This window comes from Lampris incognitus, chromosome 1 (assembly GCF_029633865.1).
Source record: "Lampris incognitus isolate fLamInc1 chromosome 1, fLamInc1.hap2, whole genome shotgun sequence".
NCBI classification, from domain to species: Eukaryota; Metazoa; Chordata; class Actinopteri; order Lampriformes; family Lampridae; genus Lampris; species Lampris incognitus.
The window spans coordinates 138,747,974-138,763,562 of NC_079211.1; the positions used below are offsets into that span (position 1 = coordinate 138,747,974).

The following is a 15,589-nucleotide window of genomic DNA, read 5'->3' on the forward strand; positions in this document are numbered from 1 at the left end:
CAGTGCTTCCTCCCTGTAAGTTAACCTTTGTAAGCAGTCAGACTGTGATGAAAAAAAGCTCCCTGTAAATTGGTGAGTCACGCAAGAGTTACAAGCTACATCACTTTCCTTCCAGTGACTTTCCTTCACAGCAAGAAGGTCCTGGGTTCGAGCCGCGGGGTAGTCGAACCTTGGGGGTCATCCTCTGTGTGGAGTTTGTATGTTCTACCTGTGTCTGTGTGGGTTCCTCCGGGTGCTCCAGGTTCCTCCCACAGTCCAAAGACATGTAGGTCAGGTGAACCAGCCATACTAAATTGTCCCTAGGTGTGTGTGTGTGTGTGTGTGTGTGTGTGTGTGTGTGTGTGTGTGTGTGTGTGTGTGTGTGTGTGTGTGTGTGTGTGTCAGCCCTGTGATGACCTGGCGGCCTGTCCAGGGTGTCTCCCCGCCTGCCGCCCCATGATTGCTGGGATAGGCCCCAGCATCCCCGCGACCCTGAGTAGGATAAGCGGTTTGGATAATGGATGGGTGGATGGATCGCTTTCCTTCTGGCACTCTACGGTAACATACCGATTTGTCAGTTAATTACCAAATCTCCTGTAAGTCGCTTTGCCCAAAGAGTAAATGTTAATGTAAATGGAGCTTAGATCACGTTTACAAAAGCAAGTTTCTTCTCCTTAAATATATCAACTCAATTACCCCCAATTTAACTTTTCTTGTTCCTTCTTTTTTTAAGTCTCTCTTCTTCTCAGTTCTCAACTACCTCTTTTTCCTCCCCTCTCCTCCTCCTCTTACATCTCCCCCTTATTGTTTCAACCCCAATACTCCACAAGGCCAAAAAGTGTCACTTAAACCTGGTAACAATTACCCTTACCAGCAGCCACAGCAATAACAGTTACAGTAGCAGTTACTGTATTGTTTATACAGGAGGTACAACTCCAGCACCAGGAGCACAAAAGCCAGACCAGCGTGTCTGCCTGCTTCCACCAGCCAGCAGGCCCTCATTAGGGGCCTTGTAAAGGTCTTGTACCTGCCAGCCTGGGCCCCTCTGGTTCCTACGGCCCTGCAGGCTCCAGGTGTGTAAGGTGGTTGCACTTCACCAGAGGGGACAGCTTGGGCTCATTTGGGCTGATGGCTACCTGCCTGGTGCCTATCACCATAGCAGGGCCTGGTTTCACAGGAACACTGTGAAATCATAAAACTGCACGGGGGTTGAGGGAGAAGACATGTCAGGGAAGCAGGTAGGGGTGGGTGAGGGCGGGCAGGGGAGAGAGGATTATGACCCTGTAAAGATGAAAGGGGTCGGCGGCAACAGGCGATCAAAGAGGAAGTGTGTCGGTGCTGATGTGGCAGGGGATTGGCTGGATCAGAGGCCCTGGCCAGTTAGTTCAGCTTCAGCGTGTGTTTGTTTGTGTGTGTCTATGTGTGCGTGTGTGTATGTGTTTTGTACTCAGCACAGCAGGGCTTAACGGCCACAGTGGACACCATCGGTGCCGGATAACACAGCAACTTTCACAAGCTGACGCTTAATTGCAGTTTAAGCCACACCTTGTCCAAGGCAGCACAGCACATTTGCGAGGACACACACACACACACACACACACACACACACACACACACACACACACACACACACAGACCTACACAACTATATTTTACCCAACGAAGCACCCTCACTCTTAAACAGCAGAGTTAATCTGATCTCACGGTTAATGTAGAAGCAAAACCGCATGAGACTGGTTAACTGTTGGTGTACGCTGTGTTCTAATGGCTAACATAACTGGCAAGCTACAGCTAACCATGAGTGCCTGTTCTGAGTGTGTCCTCGTGTGTTTGGTTTGTGTGCACATGCGAGTCTTCATGTGTGCATGGAGTCAATCAGCCCACTTATAAACTGGGCACTAAACTCACATAACCTTGTTATGTTATTACCAAGCTCCAGTACTTGTATGTGGAAAATTGAATTAGATCAGGAAGCAATTAATAGGAAAAAAGGGTTTTGAAACAATTAAATTAAATGTCTCCATGTTATAACGATAAATACTCGGTTTACTTTATGCAAACAGTACAGCAGGGACATGTAGAAGCCCAGTGTGAGGCTGAACAGAGGAAAGATAACAACAGGAGAGAGAGAGCTGGAAAGAGAAAAGGATGGGAACCCTAGCCCTTGCCCATGTCTGAGACCGAGAGAGGCTTCACAAATAGAATAAGAATAAATAAATAAATAGGGGCATCTGGGTAGCGTAGCGGTCTATTCCATTGCCTACCAACACGGGGATTGCCGATTCAAATCCCCGTGTTACCTCCGGCTTGGTTGGGCGTCCCTAGAGACACAATTGGCAGGGTCTGTGGGTGGGAAGCCAGATGTGGGTATGTGTCCTGGTCGCTGCACTAGCGCCTCCTCTGGTCAGTCGGGGCGCCTGTTCAGGGACTTGATTTGGAACTGGGGGGAATAGCGTGATCTTCCCACGCGCTACGTCCCTCTGGCGAAGCTCCTCACTGTCAGGTGAAAAGGAGCAGCTGGCGACTCCACATTTATTGGAGGAGGCATGAGGTAGTCTGCAGCCCTCCCCGGATCGACAAAGGGGGTGGAGCAGCAACCGGGACAGCTTGGAAGAGTGGGATAATTGGCCGGATACAATTGGGGTGAAAACGGGGGGTATCCCCCCCAAAAAAGAATGAATAAATAAATGAAACAAAACAAAAGAGGACAGGAAGCTGAAAGCATGACGTTCACCCACCACTTGCACGTCTGAGGGCACTCTGGACAGGAAGTCGAGGAGCTCATTGTTGTCGATGGTGTAGGGGTCTCGCAGCTTCTTGGTGAATTTGTTCACCCCTGTGGAAAGTCGGAGAGAGGTGGAGGGGACAGACAGAGGAGAGAGGAGAGGGAAAGAGAAGGGCAAGCATGTCAGCACATATATGCGGCTATGAGTGCCCCTCTTCTGCCTTTGCAGTTAATGTACAGTGTAGTACGACGTTGAAGGTCTTTCACAGAACTTTTAGGTTCTGCCCTTTTACACTGCCTTTCAAACACAGGAAGTAACTATGGTAAACATCTTTAAACTGCTTTTTGGCCTTTTTTTGCTTAACATTTATCTCATATTCAACTTCATATTCATATGCTTCTTTCTCAAAAGAGAAAAAACTTTCACATAGTGCTAAATACAAAGTCGATGAGAACGCCAATAATAGTAATAGTGGTAACACTTTAGTATGGGGAACATAAAAAAACTTAATTACTAGTGAATTAGTAATGATCAAGATGTCACTTTAGTATGGGGAACATATTCTAAGTAACAAAAACTTAATTTACAGTAATTTAACACTATTAACACTTGTAGTTTTGTGTTTTGTTATGTAAGAACAGACCATATTCATTAAGTGTTAGTAAGGGAGAATAACTCTTCTTGTGGTACTACCACCTTATAAAGTCCATACTAAGCAAAGCATATTGAGATGGTACTACTAATAAGCAATAATTCTGAGGTTATAGAGGGAAAACTCATAGTTAATGGCTTACTGGTTGTATAATAAGGCTATGCAGAATAAGGCATTAATGAGTACGTAATAATGACCAATTAAGAGCCAATATGTTGCTAATTTGCATGCTAATAAGCACCTAATTAATGGTGACTACGTTCCCCATACTAAAGTATGGGGAACGTAGTCACCATTAATTAATAAACTAAAGTTTATTTGAATTATAAAAAACGTATGCTACATACAGCTCTGTGTGCAGCATATGAGAAAGAACTTCATCGACCTTGCTGGGTAAAAAGATATTTGCAGGGCATCCGAGTGGCGTGGCGGTCTATTTATTCCCTTGCCTACCAACATGGGGATCGCCAGTTCAAATCCCCGTGTTACCTCTGGCTTGGTCGGGCGTCCCTACAGACACAATTGGCCAAGTCTGCAGGTGGGAAGCCGGATGTGGGTGTGTGTCCTGGTCGCTGCGCTAGCGCCTCCTCTGGTAGGTCGGGGCGCCTGTTCAGGGGGGAGGGGGAACTGGGGGAAATAGCGTGATCCTCCCATGTGCTACGCCCCCCTGGCAAAACTCCTCAGTCAGGTGAAAAGAAGCGGCTGGCGACTCCTCATGTATCGGAGGAGGCATGTAGTAGTCTGCAGCCCTCCCCCGGATCGGGGGGGGGGGGTGTGGAGCAGTGACCAGGACGGCTCGGAAGAGTGGGGTAATTGGACGGGTACAACTGGGGAGGAAAAAAGAAAGGGGGGGGGGGATCCAAAAAAAAAAAAGAAAGAAGATATTTACAACCTTGACAACCTCTGAATCAGCAACTCACCCCAGGCTAGGACGATGTATCGCAGGGGGATGAAGTAGATGATGATGGTGGCCACAACCAGAGCCACAATGGCCAGCCAGCTTAGGAAAGGCACAGTCCAGTTAAATGTGCTACAAATAGGGGGAAGAGGAATTGGGCAAAAAAAAAATAGATCACATTAGTTCAGATTACACTTCGCCAGAGTTCTGTTTCTTTCACAATGCATGCCTCCAACTGACAACAAAACATTATTACAAAATGAGTGAACAAAGTTGTTACAGGTACAACTATACAAACTGGGAGATGCAAAATAGCACAGTACAGTCAGATGTGATGGGTGGCAGCAGGATAACGTTAGGCGACATGAAGGGCATTTTAATACTCAACCACAAGCCAGATGAACTTTACTGCCCTGCACTGGCCTGGTTGCACATTAATTGCGATCACTGGAAGTGATCAGTAGGAAATGGGGTTACATGTGAAATAGTGCATTACAGGCCCAAATTGCAGGGGAAAATTGCCCTTGATTTTCAGAGACAAAAGGCAGTGATCGGGCCATATGCACTTCAGTGACAAAAAAACATTCAACATTTTTCAACTGCACCTGTGAAAAACAAGTAGGTACTGGGAATTTTCTTCCCCCCCTTGTTTACCTCTGAGGAAATGTGTGCAAATATGTGCAAATGAATGCATTTCTGCACATGCACTGTTTGCATAGATGTCTGTGTTAAAGTGTGCGTGTCTGTGTGTGTGAGAGAGAGAGGGAGAGAGAGAGTTCTAGCTAGCTGGGGGTCATGCGAGGCTAAGGAATATGTGGCAGGCAAACAGCCTGTTTGTCAGTGTGTCAGGTTTGGGTGTCATGCTGGCACGCTATCTTAAGAGCAACACTGAGTAGAGACTGAGTTACTTAAGGTTGGCAAGGAGAAGTGGGGCAACCTGGCACCACTGAAAAACACTGGGACGAGCAGAGCAGAGCAGAGCAGGCTGGGTGCCGAGGAGCAGGCTTACGACTCACTTCTTTATCCTCTCGCCATAGGAGGCCACCTCATCCAGCGCATTCTGCACACTGATGCACACGTCCTGAATGGCATATAGCTTGTTCATGAAGCCCTTTCTCTCCGAGTCCTGCAAGAGGACAGATAGAGTTGTGCAGCAAAAGTGATAGAAAGCGAGGGCGAAAGGGACGGGGGGGGGGGGGGGGGAGGGAGAGAGAGAGAGAGAGAGAGAGAGAGAGAGAGAGAGGCTGGGCACAAGTGTCTTTGTGAAAACAATACATTTTAAATAGCATCAAAGACTTGAAGAGCGGAGCCAAATCACCGGATATCCTGCTTGAACTGACGGAGTGCTTTCATTCCAGGCAGTAATAGAGATATAAAGTCGGCAGAACAAATCAAAATGTTTTCCTCCTTACAAAGCGCACACAGGGAAATTTGAACATTTGAATAGAGAGGCAGAATTAAACTGAATGCCGAATGGAAACATCAACCTGTAGTCTCTCTCTCTCTCCCTCTCTCTCTCTCTCTGTCGCTGCCAAGAGAGCGAGGATAGACTGAAATAAGAGCTCTCTTTTGTTCTCTTGGCTGACAAATTGTGATGATGTCACCACCAGTGACATCAGTATCATCCTTATTAACGCTGTGATCCGCCACGAAGAGCTCTTCCTTTTTAACCTCTGACAGTTGAGAGCTCGGGAATATCGCGGGCAACAGAGCGAGACCTCAGACTAGCCGAGTCGATCTAAAGCCTGCAATCTTCTCTTATTTAAACCAAGTGAAGAAGTTAAGAAGCCATGCAACAGTCAACAAGCTGACTGACACGCAGGGGCAGGACGGACCTACACACAGCGAGCTGACAGAGAGACAGACTGGTTGTGGTTGGATGTGGTTGGTGGGCATGCTTGGAAGAGAGAGGGAGCCACAACATGAAGGGTTATTTATCACAGAGGTGACTGGCGAGTCCACTGAGAAAATTACAGTCGCTGAATATTGGGCAACACAACATCATTTATTTATTTATTTATTTTGGGGGGATTTTTTTCTCCCCAGTTGTACCCGTCCAATAACCCCACTCTTCTGAGCTGTCCCGGTCACTGCTCCACCCCCTCTGCCGATCTGGGGAGGGTTGCAGACTACCACATGCCTCCTCCGATACTGTGGAGTCACCAGCCGCTTCTTTTCACCTGACAGTGAAGAGTTTCACCAGGAGGACGTAGCACGCGGGAGGATCACGCTATTCCCCCCAGTCCCCCCCCCCCCCCGAACAGGCGCTCTGACCGACCAGATGAGGCGCTAGTGCAGCGACCAGGACACATACCCACATCCGGCTTCCCACACGCAGACATGGCCAATCGTCTCTGCAGGGACGCCCAACCAAGCCGGAGGTAATGGGGATTCGAACCAGCGATCCCCGTGTTGGTAGAATAGACCACCACGCTACCCGGATGTCCCCTATTTATTCATTTTGAACAAGATGCAAAGGAAGGTGCCTTTCCCCAAAAATGACACTTACATAATAAAAGCTTGAGCCAGATCATGAGCTGATACTCGGTTGGTCATCCAGTTCATGGGGTTTTTTTATGCTTTTTTTTTCTATTTTGAAAAACCGTTTATACAACACAACCCTTGCTACCGAGCCAAACGAATCGGGCGGTGTTAAATTGAATATTTTTACATTCTTAACAATTGTAACTGAACTGCAGAATGACAGTACAGATAATCCCTATCATCAGACCCCAAAAAGCCCAAAACCCAATGATCCCCATGGACCCGAGAGGCCTTAACCCACACACACCCCCCGCCATCATAATAAAATCGAGCTGCGAAACTGAAACACCCCCCCCCCCCCCATCCCCACCTACCACCGCCAACCTCTTGTCTTTCTGCTCAACATCCAGGATCAGATAATGTGAAAAATGAACCATGGAGCAAGCAGGGAGACCACATGGCCTCCCCAGCAAAACCACACAAGACAAATAGATATAATTAGACAGCGTCCCTGGGTTATTTTTCTTCGCAAATATTTTACAAGAGTCCCCTTCTTTCTTCCTCCCTCCCGCCTCCTCTCCTCAATCCTCTCTTCTCGGTCCATCTGTTTTTCATTCCTCACTCAAACAAATCACATGGCGCGGGGTCTATTGTGCCGAGCTGGGTTAGGCCAAGCCGAGCGGGGCTGGGCCGGGTCAGGCCGCTTTATTTTCGGGACCAGGCTCAGGGGAGAGTGTTTGAGGGACAGGGGAGTGGTGTGAGAGAGCAGGCGGGGGCGGAGAGGAAAGGTCAGAGGTCATCAGAGTATAAACCATTGCCACATGCCCCTCGGACCGTGGTCTGACTCCTATTTCCTGTCTTCAAACGAGGCCAGGGGAGGCAGGAGGTAGCAAAAACATGGAGGGCCGCAGAGAGCCTTGTTTTCCTAGCTCCCCCACACACTGCACACATATGGAGCCAGGCAACCTGTTCTTATAATGGAACTTAATATATACACACACACAATATATATATATATATATATATATATATATACATAGATGTGTGTGTGTGCATGTGGCCTGCTAACACACAACAGGTCATGTTGATCTAAGCACCTGTTCTTGCTTTATGACTCTGAAAACCATAACATATCTTGCTATGGAGTCTTCGTTTTTCCTGTCCTTTCACATTAACACTGTCCTGTCAGAGCTATAATTTACTAAAATATATATGTTCATATATAAGCATGTTCATATGTGTTTGTATTTATATATTTATCAAGCACTTTTTTCAGAATCAAGACTTTAATATCCTGGGGGGGGGGGATTGGGAAATATTGGAAAATTTGAGGGGAGTATAGCTTTTAGCCATATATATAGGATGTAAATGACTCTGTCCATCCATCCATTATCTAAGCTGCTTATCCTACATAGGACTCTGTATTGTTATTACGATATTATTATTGTATTATTATGGCTGTATTATTTCAAATTCATAATATTGAATGTGGGGGGGGGGGGGGGTGGCACCTGAGCTAACATGTAACACGTGATGAGGACACGGTGTTCCAGGCCTGTGCAGCTCCAGGCCACACTTGGGAGGAAAGCAGAGACTTTACATGGGACTTAGGGCTTGTATTCCTGTCTGTCACTCTCACTGCCTGTTGGGAGTGACTAAGTGGGCATGTTAGGAGACCTGAAGGCAAGGATAATAAAATGAAATTTAGGGGGTCTTGCCCCTGTGTTGGCTGTAGTTGCAGCCATTTTAAATCATTAAATTTGATACAAATCCCATCGGCTCTGGCAACAGCGTCCTGATGGATGATGCGCGCAGCGTGAGGTCTCTAGATCTCTAAGAAGCCTTCCAACCCAGCCGAGCTGTATTTAGGCTGCGACTCGAATACGATCTGGGACATGATGGTGAGCTGGTATGTCACACTAACTCTCCCGGGAGTTCATTTTATGTTTTCAGAATTGTCAGCAAATTAGGACAATGAAGCACACTCATTCTTTAGGATTTCATCAAACTGCTGTAAAGTCTTCCAAATGGCTGCAGATGAGAGCAGTGAAATACTATAAAGGCTAAAAACAATACATATTTACAGTTTCACTTATAGTTTAATCAAAACAATTATAAGCTATACAGGCTGTTAAAATCATAATGTAGTGTAACGACCACAGATGACTAGATTCGCTAGCCAGTTGGCTAACGAGTCGGACCCATTAGTTGGCTGGTTAGCACAGTCGCCCGTGGTGCTGGCGACCCGGGTTTGCGTCCCGGCTGGGGCAGTTCCCGGCTGTCCCCTGAATTCGCTACGTTGGTGTCAGAAGTGGGATGGTGAGACCGTGGGGCATCAGAAGTGTGTGTGGGAAGAGGCATGATGGAGCTGGTATGCTGAAGCCTGGGGACTCGCTTCCCGAAAGAGGGGGATAGTGTAACGACCGCAGTTGTGTAGACTCGCTAGCCCTTGGCTAACGGGTCAGACCCTTTAGTTGACTGGTTAGCACAGTCGCCCATGGTGCGGGAGACCCCGGTTCGCTTCCTGGCTGTGGCGGCGGTTCCCAGCTGCCCCCAGAATTCGCTACAGTATGTTTAGAATGGGTGCCAGTTACCACATTGTACAATGATGGTTCAAAACAAATGACTAATTTGGCTTCCTTGAATGCACCCTGCTGTTAATTTAGCATAAATATCATCCCAGTTCATCAAACATAAATACCAAGACACCCTGAGGCCTTTGTAAACACATCTTTCATTCCTATACTCATTCTCTCTCCCTCTTTCTCTCACTCTAATATCATTTGTTTTCCAATCTGTGGCATGTGGCCCAGCGCCACCAAACAGCAGGGTGTGAGTTTGGGCTGAAGTCAGATGCACAGTGCACCGCTCTGTTTTTGGAGACTAATTGCACTGAGGCAATCTGTGTATCCTGCGAATGAAAGGTTTCCGAGTGAGGAAGAAACGCTTTGACGTCGATTAACTCTCATAGGGCTTGTAGCAATGATATGCCCTAAGTTTGTGTCTTCCGCTGGCTGAAAGATGAACGCTTTGTCTCTGTCCTATGTAAAGACAGCAACATGCTTTTGTTGTGCTTATGTCCACGGCTTGCATCATTGTTTGTGTGTGCATGTGTGTGTGTGTGTTTGTATGTGTGTGTGTGTGTGTGCGCGCAAGAGTGCACACACATGTGCATTACAACATCCATGCACTCGTCAGGGTACTGCTGAGCCAACATGTGTACAAGTATGTAGAGCAGGTTGCACTGTGGGAGGGCTCCAGTCAGGGGAGATGGTGTGTTACAGTGATGTGAGCTGTTTGCGCGTGTTAAAAGAGCAACAACCTTCAGTGACATCAGAGGACACACACACTCACACACACAAAAAAGGGGTAGCTTAGCGGTCTATTCTGTTGCCTACCAACACAGGGATCGCCAGTTCGAATCCCCGAGTTACCTCCAGCTTGGTCGGGCGTCCCTACAGACACAATTGGCCGTGTCTGTGGGTGGGAAGCTGGATGTGGGTGTGTGTCCTGGTCGCTGCACTAGCGCCTCCTCTGGTCGGCTGGGGCAGCGCCTGTTTGGGGGGGCGGGGAGGGGGAACTGGGGGGAATAGCATGATCCTCCCATGTGTTATATCCCCCTGGTGAAACTCCTCACTGTCAGGTGAAAAGAAGTGGCTGGTGACTCCACATGTATCGGACGGAGAAGGCATGTGTTAGTCTGCAGCCCTCCTCAGATCGGCAGATTGGGTGGAGCAGCGACCGGGACGGCTCAGAAGAGGGGTAATTGGCCAAGTACAACTGGGGAGAAAAAGGGGGAAAGAATCCTAAACTACCCCCACCCAAAAAAAACAGACTTTTGTGTGCACAAAGACACTCCGCTATCTAGCCAAGTTGGGCAAACTAATGTGTACTTGTGGTAAATTGTGGGGAAACAAGTGTGGTGAACTACTTTAAATATTAAACAAAGGAAAGATGCACAAAACGTCTCTGCACCCTCGACTCTGCCCCCGTTTCTCTTGCAGACAGACAGCATCATAGCACACCGTACGCGAAAGTGCACGGTGAGCAGTTGCAAAGTTTGCAAAGACAGTTTGTTCTTCGCTGACCCAAGGCCTAGAGCTAAACAAAAGTGAGGTCACTGAGGACTTAGCCTATTACTATGGACTCAAATATCTGTCCTATATCTACTGGGTGGAAATAGAGAGAGCCATTTGAGACTGTTTTAACCTCCGATCACATTGTTCTCCCAGCTGAGATATGCCATAAAAATGATAAACCTAACAGCAATAATGGAGCAGTATATTTCCCATCATGCCACAAAATGAGTCTGAACCACAAGTGGCTGCTGTTTTGTGCTGCTGTGCTAAAATTGCACCTGTTTTTCTTTTTCTGTTTTTCTTTTCTCCCCTCTCTCTCGCTCTCTCTCTCTCTGGCAGCACAGTAAAGAGTGAAATGTCGTATAAAATGTGACAGGACGCTAATATGTGGCTCCCAGAGGGCATCTGAAAGTGTTCTTGTTGATTTTGTAACCTCAGACGGAGCCACCACCCTCTCAACAACATGCCCACCCACCAAATTGAAAAAAGAAGAAGAAGAAGAAGAAAAATTACAAAGTTGAAAAGCAACTGCTTTGGGAGTGCCACCATTTATTATGTCTATATTTAATAATTATGCTTGAAATTAGAAACACAGTTTTCTCTCTACCTGAACTGGATAAAGGGAGAAAAATAAACCTGGTTTATTTTCATCCAAAAAAAAAAAACAAAAAACCATTTGTTGGATGAAACAATACCACAAAAAATATTTTACCCATCTTATCCTGTTTTTTTAAAGCTTGTAATTACATTATGGAAGCTGCAGCTGATCAAAGTTACACATTCAGTTCAAAATAAAACTATTTAATCCACCTGTACATTTGGAGTTGTTTTGAGAAATGATACATGGATATTCATTTTTAGTTGTACAGTAAAATGTGAAGTACAGCAACTTGAATACCTCTGCAAGAAATATACCTCTAACACAGACAACCTGAACACACTGAAACACAAGTCATATCGACAATCTGAATCAAGCATGAACATGCTGCAAAATGCTGCAAAAAATCTTTCACTTGGGGAGAATTTGATTACACAAATGTATTTACTTCGTAAGTCCAAAATGCACTGTTCCTAGTGTAAGATATAAAGATTAGAGAAATACTCCAGCACTTACGGGTCTGGTGAAGCTTACTCTTACATGTCCTAATGGAGCTCGGGGCACTTGTAATGCCAGCGTTGTTCTTATAACACAACTTATTCACTCACTCACAAGCTGACACCTAGCTTAGCCTCACTATCTGCATGGGTTTGAGGGGGTGAGAGGTGTGTGTGTGTGTGTGTGTGTGTGTGTGTGTGTGTGTGTGTGTGTGTGTGTTACTATATGCATTCAAATTAGTGAGTGCATGTAGTGAGAATATTGGCAAAATATAATTTTTTCTGCACCCCCATCCACTATTCTGTCTGAGCTTCTCTCTTGTATATCACCTGATGTTGTTTCCTTCCTAAGATTTCACAGAAACGCCACCGACAGGGAAGCAAGTAAGATATGCTCCAACAACTTAACTTTAACATCCATCCATCCATCCATTTTCCGAACCGCTTATCCTGCTCTCAGGGTCACGGGGATGGTGGAGCCTATCCCAGCATGCCCGTGACCCTGACAGCAACTTTAACATGCTCAAACAAATCCATCTTTTGATAAGTTTTTTTTTTGCCCCCCCCCCCTTTTTCTCCCCAGTTGTATCCAGCCAATTACCCCACTCTTCCGAGCTGTCCTAGCTGCTGCTCCACCCCCTCTGCCGATCCTGGGAGGGCTGCAGACTACCATATGCCTCCTCCGATACACGGGGAGTCGCCAGCCGCTTCTTTTCACCTGACAGTGAGGAGTTTCACCAGGGGGATGTAGCGCGTGGGAGGATCACGCTATTCCCCCTCCCCCTGAACAGGCGCCCCGACCGACCAGAGGAGGCGTTAGTACAGCGACCAGGACACATACCCACATCCAGCTTCCCACTCGCAGACACGGCCAACTGTGTCTGTAGGGACACCTGACCAAGCCGGAGGTAACACGGGGATTCGAACCAGCGATCCCCGTGTTGGTAAACAATTAAATAGACCACTACACTACCCGGACGCCCCAGTAAGATTTTTTTTTAGTGCACCTGATGTGTCAGCTTGCTTTCCAGGGTTGTTGGTTAAACTGGCTGAACCGGCGCAAAAACCATCTATTTTGCAACGTCAATGTTATGTGTCCAAGGACAATATTGGCTAAATAACATTTAATGTCAGCTACTCCAATGACAATGTGCATTCAATACGAGGCCTCCTCCCAGTTATAAACTTAAGACGATGATCTCGTCTTGATTCGTTTCCAACAAAGTCACACAAACACTGATTAGGAGTGTTTCAGGGGTGTGTGTGTGTGTTTCATATCTGATACTATGTGTAACTACGTGTACTTGATCCAAAGTAATTTTCGAACCCTTTGCTGTCCTTTAAATGACAATTAATATATGTTTTGCCCACGCGACATGCCCTTAGCCAGACTAGAGAGTGGGGAGACACACATTTTATGCAAGAGGAATTAGGAGGCCCCCCCCAAAATGGGGAGACAGTCTGAACGACCGCCCTAGCAGAGCGGCTCTCTCCTGTCGGGATATGATAAACACACAACAAGTTTCCAACCAGCAATTGAATATGGCCTCAGTGGCACCTCGCCAGCACCACATGAAAGAGGCAGATGTTTTTTGCTTTTTGTTTTTGTGTGTGTGTGTGTGTGTGTGTGTGTGTGAAGGCAGCGGTTTTAATAAATAATTTATCCCACACGGCGTCTAATCCTTGAGTGAATACAGGGAATACATTTCTTTTTCCCTCCCTCCCTTATTATCATGAACACATAAATTTCTGTTTAACAGGGGCGTTGAGAAGCTCCACGCATCCTCCTGCTCCTCATCCAACTGTCAGCACACACACACACACACACACACACACACACACACACACACACACACACACACACAGAGTCCCACTTTAGACTCCCATAGAAGCTATTTGCCGAGTTTGAGGTGTGCGTAAGTGTTTTTGGGTGTGTGTAAAAGTGTGCTCTCACGTGTGCTTGTGGTTGTTTTTGCAAAGTCAAAGTCTAATGGCAGGTGAGTGTGTCAGCTGGAGGTGGAGGATCAGGCAGACCACGATGCTCTGCAGCCCTTATTAGCATCCTGGTGAGGATACAGCAGGGCATGGTCCCACGGTGAGGATAAATATACAGATATGAAGAGAGAAAGTGAGTGAATAAGAGAGAGAGAGAGAGAGAGAGAGAGAGTGAGAGAGAGAGTTGAAGGTAGCTTCTCTTCGGCTGACCTCTGCTTTTCTCATCCTAAAGACGAAGGTTGGAAGGTTTTGGCATTTTCGAGCATGTGTGTGTCCCTTTAAAGTTTTGGGGTGGCGGGAGGTTGGCTTGTCACTCAGCAACCTCACCCATCTCCCCCCGGGGCCTCCCCTCACCCCTACCAGACCAGCCACTCCATCACACTCAAGGTCGGACACGAACAGAAATAACCACCCCAAAAACCATCACCACACGGGCACATCAATAGCGACCACCCCTCAACTTCTGCACCCCGCCGTCACCTTACTTGCCCCCCCACCGCCCCCATCCCCACCATCCACTATTCAACTCCCTCACCCTCAGCCGATTCCCTCCCGCCTTGTCTCACCTCTGCTCCCCTGCTCTTGGGCTCTCCTTCCATTGTCCTTCCCAGGATCCACCCTGACAGAGTGTGATAAATGGGACTCCATTACTCTTGTCCTCTGCTGGCCTGGTTTAGCTGTTTCTCTTCAGGCCCATCTCCCTGTCTGTCTCGCTGTCTCTCTGTCTGGGTCGGCTAACGACGACTGCTGCTTTATGATTTCCATTCAGTATTGCTTCATTTTGGCTGAACGTGAAGTTGAGGTTGGAGGAAAACCTCAAAAATACACAAATGGGTTTTTAAGGCAGTGTTTTAGTATGGTTCACTGGTGCTAAGCGTTGAAACAGTTCATTAAAAAAAAAAACACAAATTTTCACCTTCTAAACTTTTGCACGAGGGCCCATGGATATTAGACTACTTAAGTTATTGGAATTTAGGGCGTCTGGGTAGCATAGCAGTCTATTCCGTTGCCTGCCAACATGGAAAACGCTGGTTCGAATCCCAGTGTTACCTTCGGCTTGGTTGGTCGGGCATCCCTACAGACACAATGGACCGTGTCTGCGGGTGGGAAGCCGGAAGTGGTTATGTGTCCTGGTCGCTGCACTGGCGCCTCCTCTGGTCGGTCGGGGTGCCTGTTCGGGGGGCGGGGGGATAGCGTGGTCCCCCCATGCGCTAAGTACCCCTGGCGAAACTCCTCACTGTCAGGTGAAAAGAAGTGGCTGGCGACTCCACATGTATCAGAGGAGGCATGTAGTAGTCTGCAGCCCTCCCTGAACTGGCAGAGGGGGTGGAGCAGAGACCGGGACGGCTCAGAAGAGTGGCGTAATTGGCCGGATACAATTGGGAAGAAAAAGGAGGGAAAAAAATAAAATAATTAATTATAGTTAATGGATGGCCTGGCGGCCTGTCCAGGGTGTCTCCCCACCTGCCGCCCAATGACTGCTGGGATAGGCTCCGGCCTCCCTGCGACCCTGAGAGCAGGATAAGCGATTTGGATAATGGATGGATGGATGGATGGATGTTTCTATTCTGTTCAGGAGAACCCTGCTTGGTGTGCAAAACTAATTTTGAAAAATGAATGAAGAGTCTTAACTTGTGTTTTGCATATATTTTGCATATTTTTGCATGAGGTAAAATGAGAG

At 47.2% G+C, this 15,589-nt stretch overlaps 1 protein-coding gene across 1 annotated transcript in view; it reads right to left on the reverse strand.

The window, feature by feature from the left end:
• The window catches only part of mctp1a (multiple C2 domains, transmembrane 1a), a 272,017-nt gene that overhangs the window by 10,944 nt on the left and 245,484 nt on the right, over positions 1-15,589 (reverse strand). The window contains exons 19-21 of the mRNA XM_056296158.1: positions 5,272-5,381; positions 4,278-4,387; positions 2,718-2,815 (exon numbers count right to left, since the gene is read on the reverse strand). Coding sequence (XP_056152133.1) covers positions 2,718-2,815; positions 4,278-4,387; positions 5,272-5,381 — 318 coding nt within the window. The remainder of the gene's footprint in view (positions 1-2,717; positions 2,816-4,277; positions 4,388-5,271; positions 5,382-15,589) is intronic.